Source organism: Cannabis sativa, chromosome 8 (genome assembly GCF_029168945.1).
Source record: "Cannabis sativa cultivar Pink pepper isolate KNU-18-1 chromosome 8, ASM2916894v1, whole genome shotgun sequence".
NCBI lineage: Eukaryota > Viridiplantae > Streptophyta > Magnoliopsida > Rosales > Cannabaceae > Cannabis > Cannabis sativa.
In genome coordinates, this window is record NC_083608.1 from 16,556,461 (window position 1) to 16,568,392 (window position 11,932).

Genomic DNA, 11,932 nt, shown 5'->3' on the forward strand with positions numbered 1-11,932 from the left:
ATGGTCTAGTGTTCTAAATTGTGGAGAATATATTTTTCATATGGGAAATTTGATTTTCTATACTTAGAAAATCAAAAAAAAATTTCCCTAAACTAAAAATTTAAAACCTAAAAAAATTATACCTTTTTTTTCAAAACCCCAAAAATACCCCCCTCACAATATTCTCTCTCTCTGCATCATCTCTCTCTCCCTCTATCTCACACCCACCGTCATCAACGCCGATCACCACCCGACCCCAGTCCGACCCCAACCCCTCCGACCCCAACCCCAACCCGAAAGAGCAACCCCAGTCCGACCCCAACCCCTCCGACCCAACCCGAAACCCCACACCCACCATCATCAACGCCGATCACCACCCACGCACGGCGTTCACCACGCACGCCGATCACCACGCACGCCGATCCACCACGCACGGTGAACCACAAAAACCGGCCGAACACCACTGGAGATCCACGCCAAATCGAACCGCCCCCTCTCACTCTCTTCGTCTCTCTCTCGGGCCAAGGCGGGAAAGCAAAAAAAAAAAAAAAGGAAAAAAAGGCATATGGTCGATGGTCGGACCACATGGTCCGATGGGGTCCGACCAATCGGACCCATCGGACCATGTGGTCCGACCATCGGACCATATGCCTTTTTCTTTTTTTTTGTCTCTCTCAAATCATCGAATGAAGAAGGAAAAAAAAAAAACCAGGTCCGATGGTCGGACCATGGGATCCGATGGGGTCCGATTTGGTCGGACCCCATGGTCCGACCATCGGACCTGGGGTGTGGGATTCGTGGACCGACCGAGATAGAGAGAGAAAGAGAGATGCTGTGAGAGTTTTGGGGTATTTTTGGGGTTTTGAAAAAAAATGTATAGTTTTTTTAGGGTTTAAATTATTGGTTTAGGAATCAAATTTTTTGATTTTCTAAGTATAGAAAATCAAATTTCCCTTTCATATTCTATGACTTTAATGAGATGGATACAATGCTAAATATTAGGAAATTCCTATAATTTGTAGAAAAAGTAGCTTAATAATAAAGTTGCAATAGGTTAGTGTAGGTAGGTCACTCAATTTTTTACACTCATTATCACTTTTCTTTCTTATTATCTTTTCCCTTGTCATCAATTTTCCCTTCAATCAAATACACTCATTTTCACTTTTCTCTCTTAAATTTTCTCTCCCTTTTCCACCCACCCTAACAAACCATATGTTTGAGGAGCCAGACTAAATGTTATTACCATGAAAAAGCTATAAATACAACCTTTACATATCATTATCCCAATTATTAAATATATTTATATGATTTTATATAATGAGAGTGGATTGAGAGTGGGACAAATATAGCCATGAAAATTGGGTTAGAATCTTTACTTTGGTTAACATGGCTTTACCAAAATGTCAAATAAAACCAAACGTGAAAAAACACACACCAAAACCATACACAAACATTTTATCATAACAGCGGGAAAAGAAACAAAACTGCCAACATTTTCACCACTTGACAAGTTAAGCCTTATCCCATTTTCCATTTCCTTACCCGAAATAGAATCGTCAACACTTTCGCTTCAACGCCAAGCTTCAACCAGCTCTTTTCTAGAATTAATGCGGCCGAGAATTCCAGCTTTCTTGCTCTTCTCATTAGCTCGAGCGCTCTGGATGATTATCTGCTCACTCAACTTCTTGGAACCTTTCTTGAGATTTGAAGTGCTTGATTGACCTGTTTTGTTCTTATTCAAGCTCTTTTGAGCATCTCCACTATGACCTGTGGAGCTTTCCTGGAGAGCATTCTGTAAAGAGCTAACTTGGGACACAACTTCACAAGGACAGGTATCAACAAGAGACCAACTTCCTCCCGGGATGATATTCTCGATGGAAGATAGGAAACTTTGAGCTCCATCTCCCGATGTACAACTTTCATCTTGAGTTGAGTGACAAGGGCTATCGAAAGCTGGTTCTTCAGCGACGAAGGCTTGATCGCCTTCATTCTCCAAGTTGGTCTCCTCCTTGGCTTCTTCCAGATATGGGTGGGAAGAGCTCTGGTGCCCATCATCATTGGAAGGCTCTACGCGAGTGTGAGGAGATGTTTCTACCACAGAGTCTTCTCTTTCTCGAAGTGTCCTAACGATAAGATTCTTGAGGAAATTCATCACTTGAACTGCATACATCAATGCAGTCAAAGGATCATCCATCTGCAACAAAAATTCAACAAGACAGTCATCACCAAAAGTTCACTAGATATCACTAAATTCTTCTTTCGAGAAACTCATAGCAACACAGATTAACATGATACTAACCTGAGTCATGTTCGGTGCAAACACCATGGCGACATTGCGCGCATTCATCTTATTCAGATGTTCAAACTGTGCAACATCAGCCATTAGGTTTATTGCCCAATCCATCAGTGCAGCCTCTGTTGGGGGAAGGACTCTAACAAGTTGAGCACACTCCTCTTCTGTTTGGGACTGCATTACCTGCTCGGGCGAGAGGGAGTCTAACAAACCAGTAGGAAGCTCTCTAAACCAAGCCTAAACAAAAAGAGATTTCGAACACCGATTACTCAAAAATAAGCTAAACCAAACTGAAAAACTGATTTGGGTTTTCACTGAAATTGCTATAACAGCAGAATTAGCATTGATATAATGAAACTAAGTTAATAGTTACCTTTATAAGACCAGCCAAACAGTGCACATCAACACCTTCAGGTATCACACCCCTATTTAACTGATCCCTAACATACTCCTCTTGATTGTTATCAGCATTAATTCTGAAAATCCCTTCAGCCTGAAAGTAGATTAAAGTCTTAATAACCAAATGTCTTTTCTACTGGAATTGACTTACCAAACCAAACCAAATATTGAAACCTTCACACTTACTTGTAAACCCCCTCGTGCATATAAGTGCCTCTGCATCATCAGAAGAATTGTAGGGACACTATTCCCTCTTGAATCAAATGAAAGCTGCATGGACTCAGTTGAAACCCCAAAAACATTTGCACTTCAAGTATTAAGAAAAATTGAACAATGTCAGTTGATTGAACAATGAGTTGTGATGTTAAACTTGAACTAGCATAAACAATAAGAATAAGTTTCCATATAAGGAATATTGGGCTTAACATAATATTATATATTAAGTTCATCAAAGGTCAAAACCAACCACCCAAAATGCACCAACTGCATGTCAGAAAATTAACTTCTTATTTTTTTCTCCCATAATGCCCATTTTCAATTGCTACAATCAAATTTTGGAAGCAAATCTTGAAGAACTAGAGCATAAGACTTTGGGTATGAGATATGGTGTTTAGAGATGCAAAGAAAATTCCCATAATAGCACATGAATGAAATCCTAATCAACAACCCAATCCTTTATAGGATTTTTTCGGTGAACAAACACAGAACAAAAGTTTCCATATTTAAAACCCATGACGCAATTTACAGTAATTCAAACCAATTCTTGATAATAAAACATAAACAAATAACACATAACCCTAAAGAGATGAAAAATTCTTGTCAAATTAAAGAAAAGATTAGAGAATTAATTACAAAAGAAAGAAGAAATTTTGATGAACAGACCTGGCACTGGGAGGCCTCCTGGGAACTTCAGGTTCAAATTCAACGGGCAAACCAAGAAAGCCATTAAAGCGATCAAAGGTAACATGGGCAATATGCCTAACATTAGAAGGCCACCCAATCTCCATTGAAGATGAAGAAAGCTTCGCTCTTTCAGTATGACTACACCCAATTAAAGATTTTCTAAAAGCAGCTATTAAAAGCTCCAAAACAGAGACCTGATCTCCTTCTCTATCTCTTTCTAACTTTTTCCTATCAAACCCACTTCCTTGTTCTTGTTGTTCTTCTTCTTCTTCTTCTTCTTCCTCTTCTTCTTCTTCTAGCTCTGAACCCAAATGAGGTTGGACCCTTTCATCTACAATGGGACTGTTAATAAGGGCACTTGAGATTGAGCCATCATTGGGTGTAGGTGGAACACATGGAGTGGAAGAGCTTGAGGTTGAAGGAAAATGAGATGGGGATTGAAGTACCTCAGTCATGTTTTTGGGGACCAAACAAAAAAAAACTAGTTTGTGAAGAAAGGAATGTAAAAAAGAAAGAGTCTTTTTTAGTTTTTTAGTTTTGTTTCAAGTCCCTAATTTATTATGATTTTGACTATTTGGGTTTATGAAAAAATAAAAAACCAAGATTTGGATATGAATGAATGAATGAATGAAAGAGTTGGAGTTTGATTCAAGGAAGGGTTTTGGAGGTTGAGACGTGACTATCATCACTTTCTCTTTCCAACCCTTTTTTATATATATATAAATAATATTTTTCCCCTCTAAACTGGCTGGCTTAGAAATTCAGGATTGAAGAAGCAATAGCTAGAAATATTTTGAGAGAGATATAATGAGTAGTAGGTTGAACTTGAAAGAGAGAGAGAGAAGAAAAGGGTCTTCTTCTGTATATTCTATATCTATAGGTGTAGTCAAGTAGAGACTAAAAAAAAAAAGAGTATTAAGTTTGGTTGGTGCTTGGGAACAAAGCCAAGTCCCCATTATATGAGACCTTTTTTAAGTATTGCTTATCTCACTTTATAAAAAGAGTGTCTTTGAGTAAAATTATAGCCTTTGTTTGTAACTAAGATTTTTCTTTTTCTTCTTCATTTTCTCTCAAGTGTGATGCAATTAAAATACAAACATTTCCTTTTCATTGTTTTATTTTACTAACAACACAGATTCCATCTATCACATCATTTTGTATCTTTCACAACATTTTCAAGCTATACACATTATAGGGTACTATAAAACAAATGAAAATGATTAAGGTGATATAATTTTAATGTTCACTACTTTACCCCCCAAACTTTGGATAATGATACATTTGTTTTTGTTAGGTGAATTGCTTTGCAATTTTGCTCCATGTTAGACCATTAAAAGATTATAATTAATTAATTATTTATTTATTATTATTTTTTGGGGGTTTTTTCTCTTCAAGTGGAATGACAGGTAATTAGAGGTGTTAAATCTTATAAACAAAGCTTTACTACCAAAATCCACCTGATTCTGACAGGTTTGGGCCTAGGTTGAAGATCAACTACACCCCCACCAATTTCATTTAATTTAATTTTTCAACGCTTAATGACACTTAAAATGCTAGGCTTGGTTTTAATTAATGAAAATAATTAATTAATGTTTTAACACAACTAGTTATGTCAGCATTTTGGCTTCTTCTATTGGTTCCCTTTAGGCTCAAAAACCAAAGATTTAGTGTACCTAAGTCACTATTTGGTTCAAAATTATTATTGTATGGAAAAAAAAAATACTTTGTTAGAGTACGCTGCACCATAAAGATGATAATTAAGTGCTAATTATCTCTCTTAATAATTGAACCTCTGGTCCCTCTTTCCCAACTAAAAGAGAAAAATAAAATCTGAATGGGGTTGTCAACATAGGAATTTGATAAATTGATCTGTAATTGTACTACCTTCCATAAAGAAGTTTGGGGTTTGTGCAATTAGAGACAATGCAAGGTTTAGATTTAGCAAATACATGGATTTTTTATTAACTTTTTATTATTATTAGGGCATTTTACAATTTTGTATACATTATTTTACTTAATTACAAAATATGTGCAAAAAAAACTTATTATCATTTTCTCATACACTTTTATATATAATTAAAAACTTTTTTTCAATTTTTATTAAAATATATATATGGTAATAATTATTGATTAGTATATATATGGTAATATTGGTTATGTTTATTTTTATGTTTACAATTATAATACACATACTAATAATATAAAACATTTTATATGTGTTTATTGACTATGTTTATTTTTATGTTTACAATTATAATAAACATACTAATAATATAAAATATTTTATATATGTATTTATTTTATTTTCTATTAATTAAACATACTAATTTAATAAACAAAATAATAATATTCACATAAGTTTATATATCACTCTACGTGTGTTATGTTTATCTTTATCTTTTTCTTTGTTTATTAATTGTGTCGTGTTTATTTTTTTTAATTAAATAATTTTTGAAATTTATAAAGTTATGTTTGTTTATTTATTTTTTGATGTAAGAATTATACTTCAATAAAAAACTCGTTCACTAACTCATTAGAAAATAATCAATATATAAAAACAATAGAAAGAAAATATACTTATTTTAGTATAGTATAAATTGACTATGTCTATTTTTATGTTTACAATTATAATAAACGTACTAATAATATAAAATACTTTGTATATATATGTTTATTTTATTTTCTATTTATTAAACATACTACTTTATTGAACAAAATAATAATATTCACACATGTTTATTATATCACTCTACGTGTCATGTTTATTTTTAATAATTTTAAGTATTGATTTATATTTATATACATTAATGTTTATAATTTTGATATTGTATTTTATTAAAAAAAATCTTATTAAATTATAATAATTCATACTAAAATAGATAATAAATATTTATCTTTTAATAAAAAAATAATTTAACTTGTTTATTTTTTATAAAACTGTTTAATTAATTTTACGAAATTGTTTATTTTGAGGTTTAATAAACATATTAAAAATGTATGGTTTCATGTAATAAGTTTTCAAAATGTATAAATTTTTAAAATAATTTTTTTTTGCACATTTTTTGTAATTATTTTGTTTTTGTTGTACATTTATGAAAAAAGCCCTTATTATTATTGGTAATAATATTATATGTATATAATTACAATTTTTTTTTTTTGTCTCTTTCAAAAAAAAATTACTTTTTTAGGACAAGATGGAATTAATTTTTTTTTTTAATTTCTCCATGCAAATATAATGCTAAATTTAACAAATAAATAAATATTTTATTTAGCTCTATTTGTGTATATATTCAAATTAACCAAAAAGGATGGTAAAATTATGATAAATATTTATTGAAAATATATAAAAACAACGAAGCTTTCTAATTAATTTTGATATTAAAATAATTAAAAATCTATAATTAATACCAAATAATAAGCTAAAATAATTATTTTGATAGCCATAATAAGCTTAATGTCGATACTAGCTTGATATGGGGCTGTCCTCCATGATCACGTGGGTGTTTGTTTGGCCTCGGCAGCTACTCCAACTTTTAGGACCATCACACGGCTCGTAGTTGAAGCTCTCTGCATCCTCCATGGGCTCCTTTTGTATCTTTGTCTTCGCTACCGTGAAGAAGTTGAGATTGATTGTTAAAGAGTGGCTTTATTTCTTAGTAGGAATGGTCTTTGTTTATCATAATTTTGGACGGTATTTTAAAACATTCAAAATATTTGTCGTATTTTATGTTTAAATTTTGTAATCGATCTGCCAAACCTATTATTCATAATCTTGACCAATTGACTCTCTCTATTAAATTTAACACATGCTATACTTGTCTTAAGCTTAAATATCTTAGCATGTATTAAATTTGTTAATTTTCCTTATTCAAGAAGAAAAAATAAATGTTAATTTTCCATAAAAAAAAAAAATGGTCATTAGCTTTACATTTTAATACTACATTAGAGAAACAATTTTTTTTTTTTTTTTGAGAAAAAGTATATATTATACCACTAATTTTGCACTTAATTAGAGCCATTAGGGCAAAATTAAAGTACTACTCATTACTCACTCAATTCAACACTAGAATAATTTTCCTTAAAGAATTTCTTCAACGGTTGGTTTCTTTTTTTTTTTTTTAATTTTTATTTATTTTATTTTATTGAAGCATGTGAACAACGTTAACAAGCAATTTACAACTTTAATTTGTTTTCCAATCTTTGGCATAAACTTTAAAACGAAAGAGGAAAGGAACTAATGCTGGGTCCACAGAACAATGACCAAGCTGAGCTTTGAATCATATATACATACATAACATGTACCGTTACCTCAAACTGCAAAAGAAACAATGTTTAGTACAAGCTCAAAGCCTCAAACCACAGCTAATAAAGCAAAGAATCTTCCTGTACTAACTGGTCCAGTACTACTATTGCACTTGTGACAATCGTTATTATCATCAATCTTTATCTCTTCTAAGGAAATAATTAAAAAAAATAAGAAAGATCGAGCCAGCTGATCTGTTGGTATCAAACTGCAAAAGAAAAAAAACACTGCAAAAGAAACTTTATATAGCTTAAGTTCAATAGAAGACAACCGTTGGGAGATAGAAAGTAGAAAGTTTGTAACAAATTCAAATTAAAAGTTGCAATGCTAAAGAAAAATAAAGGAGAAATGAACCCCTTATCTTATGTCTTGTGTTTAAGAAAAGAGAGATTTCCATTCTTGTATCTTATCCAATCTTTCAATTTGGATGACAAAAAATAAAATAAAATAAAATGGAAATTCAATGTCTCACCAGAGCCCAAAAATTCCAAAATCTCTTTTGTTCCAACATGGGAAATGTCAGACAGACTCGATAAGATTGCACGCCTATTAATTTCATAATCGATACTATATATGCAGCACTTAATTTACACAGATTGGTAAAAGTGTAAGGATCGAAAGGAAATGGGGGAATTAAGTAGGAGGATAGGTCAATTCCTCTTGCTCATGTGTACAATTTTAAATCCTTACATTAATAAAAGTACTCTCAATTCCATTCTTATTTTATTAAGAAATACTTACTAAGGTAATTTAGTAATTTCATGAATGAATAGTGATCTATCATTCCACTTTTCTACCAAACAGTTTAGAGGGATTACTACTCTCCTCTCCCTCGTTTATATTATTTATCTTCATAATTCTCCTTCCACCCTATCAAACATATTAGTTATAATGGATTATAATGCAAAATCGCGAAACCTTGCCCAATCTAGAATAATTTGACTCAGAATAAATATTAAATTGGAGAAGTAAACTTAAGAGTGCTTTGAAACAAAGCTCGTTTAAGAAAACATCAATTACATTTAGAGATTGTGATTGGAGACAAGCCAAGTAAGAATTCACAGCTAGTTCATCTGATTCAAAGTACAATACTAGGATAAATGCTGGAAATGGGAAAGGAGTAGTTGTATAACGAACCTAACTAATTAACATCAAATCCAAAATTACATAACATTTTTCTTCCCATAACAACAGTTATATGTCCAAACTAATACCAGCCAAGAATTCATATAGTTACTAGTACCAACTACAAAAACACACCTCACTGTGCTCTGGCAACAGGTTCAAGAGCTTCAACAGTGACCACACTATTTCCCCTAATAACCTGTAATGGTAAATGTTATATCAGTCCCGTAAGGTCAAGTTTATTATCACCCCAAAAAAAAAAGCTATAAAATGACAACAGAAAAGGCATAAAAGGAAGAAATTAGGGACTCACCACCATGCCTATATCATTGTTCTCATTTCCATTTACTTCCACAGTGTTGTCAACAACTAGATTCATGAACTGATCGAACCCCCGAAGAGTCCCAACAACCATGCGATTGGCATTCAACTTGACTGCAGTAAACGCATCATGATTCAGTGTTAACGATTTTGGCCATTTTAAGAGCTAGAAACTTTGTTTAAATGTTTATGTCATAAACGATATTTATGCAAATGAGATGCGAACTAGTTCTATTCTCTCTTCTTTAAGATACATTAACCAAAAAAACCAAAGAAAGCTATGTGGTACCCATTCGCGACGATCAAATATATAGCCGTTAACAATATGTTTGGTGGGGTGGAAGGAGAATAGAGAGGATGAATAGTTAAGAGAAGATGGAAAATATAAAGGAGGGAGAGGAAAGTAGTAATTCCTCTACATTGTAGAGAGATAGAGAAATGGAATACCCTTATTTTCAAAAAAAAAAAGTAGAGAGATAGAGAAATTGAATGATAGATCACTATTCATCTATGAAATAACTAAATTATTTTCAAATTAATTTTTTAATAATTTTTTTAGAGGGTAATTTTCTAATTTTGAACAAATAAGAATGGAGAGTACCAATCCTTCTATAAATGGAAGGAATCAAAATTGTACATTTAAGAGTATTCATTATCCTCTCATCTTTCCTTTCCTTCCAATAATCCTTCTTGCCAAACAAGGGGATTCGACCTCTCCTCCCTCTCATTCCCTCCTTTCCTTTCCATCCTCTCACTTTTCCCTCTCACCAAACATAGTATAAAGGAAAACAACTACTACTATGTAGTAAAGTTATCAAATGAAATAAACAGAAAATGCATATCTTGAAAAGTACAAGACTGTTAGAAAGAATGAAAGATCCACCAACTATAAGCTACGGCAAAGTATTACCCAGAGAAATCCAACTGTTTCCCAGATTACGTTACCTAAAGAATACAGATAGTGACGTAGTAATACCAAAAACATGCTGATTTTCTAATCGGATAGTGAGAGAGAGAGAGAGAGAGAGAGAGAGAGAGAGAGTACTAAGAAAGAAGTTTTTTCAGTGTTTTCAAAGGATGCAACAAACCCTGAGTAGTAGAAATTAAAGCTGAAGTTTCTTAATATAGCTTCATTTCAATTCAAACCCAGTATTCAAGATTTGAAATTTCCACAAAAAACAGTAACTCAATAGCTAAAAATGCTCACGAAACACATTTAAAAGAGAGAGAGAGAGAGGCACAGTAACTTACTCTGAAGCTTCTTGTCCATGTATCTGTATCAAATAGCAAAATTCAAATCAGTCGACACACAACTAACAAAAATAATAAAAAATGATAACAATTATAATAATAATAATAACACCATAGATGAAAAAATCCACTTACTTTTTAAGATCCGGTGGCTGCCCTGACCTACTCATTCTTTAATCGGTAAATTTGTTAGAGATAGAAAGCGAGTAGCAGCAAAACCCTAGAAATTGATATCATGTTCAGGACCGTAAGAACTTAGAAATGAAAACAAAATCATAAACACAGAATGCACACTATTATCAAGCTAAGTACATGATTGTTAATAATTATAAATAAATTCTTTACTGAAAACTTTTGTTTCTGACTACTTTCTTATACTAATCAACAAACGCTTATCACCAGAGTTGAATTGGATTGAAATAAGAACAATGAAAAAAAAAAAAATCTTATGCTTACTAGCTGAGATAGGCTATAAGTTCTTAAATCATAACTACTTGTTATCTATATTAGGACTAATCAAAACAATACAAAAACACTATTTTTTTAAAAAAAAACTACAGATTAAATGAAGAAAAAATTCCTTAGAACGAAAAATAAAGCTACATTCAATCAACATTAGAGAGCACTGTATATCAAAAACATATAACATTCCAAAATTTCTTTTAAAGAGCAAAAATTAGAGCATACTGCTTAGTGCGTCTACGGCTGAATTGTTCAGTTTGTGATCAGAATTTTTATTTTCTGAGGATCCAAACAGAAATAGAGGAAAGTGGAAAGGATCGTACCGATTACGTTGTGGAGAGCACAGGGAGGGAGCAGGAGACGATGCGGAAGAGTGTGATGGCAAAGGAGAGTTTTAGGGTTTTTGAGAAATGGTTGTGTGGGCCGACCCAGTACAGAGACCACTGGCCCAGGTTTCAAAAAGACCTCAATAGTACATCTGTTTTCTCTCTTGGCCCAGAAACCTAAATAAGAATTAAGAAAGCAAAAAAAAAAAAGAGTTTTGAAATTTACACTAAATTTTGTTGGGATAATTACATGAAATACTATTTTTTAAAAAAAAATTACATTTTCACGTTTAAAGATTTTTTTTTTTTTTACATTTTTACAGTTTTTTATAGAAACAGCAAGAAAACTACATAAAAGTAACAGGAAAATAACATCAAAACAATAACAAAATTAACATATAGATAACAAAAAATCAACAACAAATTAACAAGAGTACAACATAAAAAGACTGTATTTTCCGTAAATAAAATTATAAAAATCGTAAAAATATTTAACTCTGTACAACCGTATTTTTATATATTTTTTTTATTATTTGTGTATTTGTGAAATAATCCCAATTTTAATTCTAA

General features: G+C 32.0%; 2 protein-coding genes across 3 annotated transcripts; both read right to left on the reverse strand.

Moving 5' to 3' along the window:
* Positions 1-1,325: 1,325 nt before the first annotated feature.
* Positions 1,326-4,627, reverse strand: LOC115699466 (rho GTPase-activating protein 5). Its single transcript, XM_030626892.2, has 5 exons — positions 3,554-4,627; positions 2,858-2,978; positions 2,646-2,765; positions 2,279-2,509; positions 1,326-2,173 (listed from the first exon to the last, which is right to left on the reverse strand). The coding sequence occupies exons 1-5, from the start codon at positions 4,027-4,029 to the stop codon at positions 1,550-1,552; spliced, it is 1,572 nt and encodes a 523-aa protein (XP_030482752.2). The 5' UTR covers positions 4,030-4,627; the 3' UTR covers positions 1,326-1,549.
* Positions 4,628-8,877: 4,250 nt separating this feature from the next.
* Positions 8,878-11,515, reverse strand: LOC115701124 (probable small nuclear ribonucleoprotein G). Of its 2 annotated transcripts, none has more exons than XM_030628821.2 (5): positions 11,360-11,515; positions 10,710-10,794; positions 10,575-10,597; positions 9,316-9,437; positions 8,878-9,201 (listed from the first exon to the last, which is right to left on the reverse strand). In XM_030628821.2, the coding sequence occupies exons 2-5, from the start codon at positions 10,742-10,744 to the stop codon at positions 9,139-9,141; spliced, it is 243 nt and encodes an 80-aa protein (XP_030484681.1). In that variant the 5' UTR covers positions 10,745-10,794; positions 11,360-11,515; the 3' UTR covers positions 8,878-9,138. The 2 variants fall into 2 exon arrangements, with proteins under 2 accessions (XP_030484681.1, XP_030484682.1); XM_030628822.2 differs by having other exon boundaries at positions 11,262-11,411.
* Positions 11,516-11,932: the final 417 nt, after the last annotated feature.

Excerpts from the sequence above, each read along its gene's own strand:
- LOC115699466 (XM_030626892.2), bottom strand. The coding sequence starts at position 4,029 with ATGACTGAGGTACTTCAATCCCCATCTCATTTTCCTTCAACCTCAAGC. Across the intron at positions 2,766-2,857 it reads ATGCACGAGGGGGTTTACAA|GCTGAAGGGATTTTCAGAAT; the intron begins GTAAGTGTGAAG and ends ATCTACTTTCAG. Across the intron at positions 2,174-2,278 it reads TTGCACCGAACATGACTCAG|ATGGATGATCCTTTGACTGC; the intron begins GTTAGTATCATG and ends TTTTTGTTGCAG.
- LOC115701124 (XM_030628821.2), bottom strand. The coding sequence starts at position 10,744 with ATGAGTAGGTCAGGGCAGCCACCGGATCTTAAAAA. Across the intron at positions 9,438-10,574 it reads CATGGACAAGAAGCTTCAGA|TCAAGTTGAATGCCAATCGC; the intron begins GTAAGTTACTGT and ends CGTTTACTGCAG. Across the intron at positions 9,202-9,315 it reads ACAATGATATAGGCATGGTG|GTTATTAGGGGAAATAGTGT; the intron begins GTGAGTCCCTAA and ends TTACCATTACAG.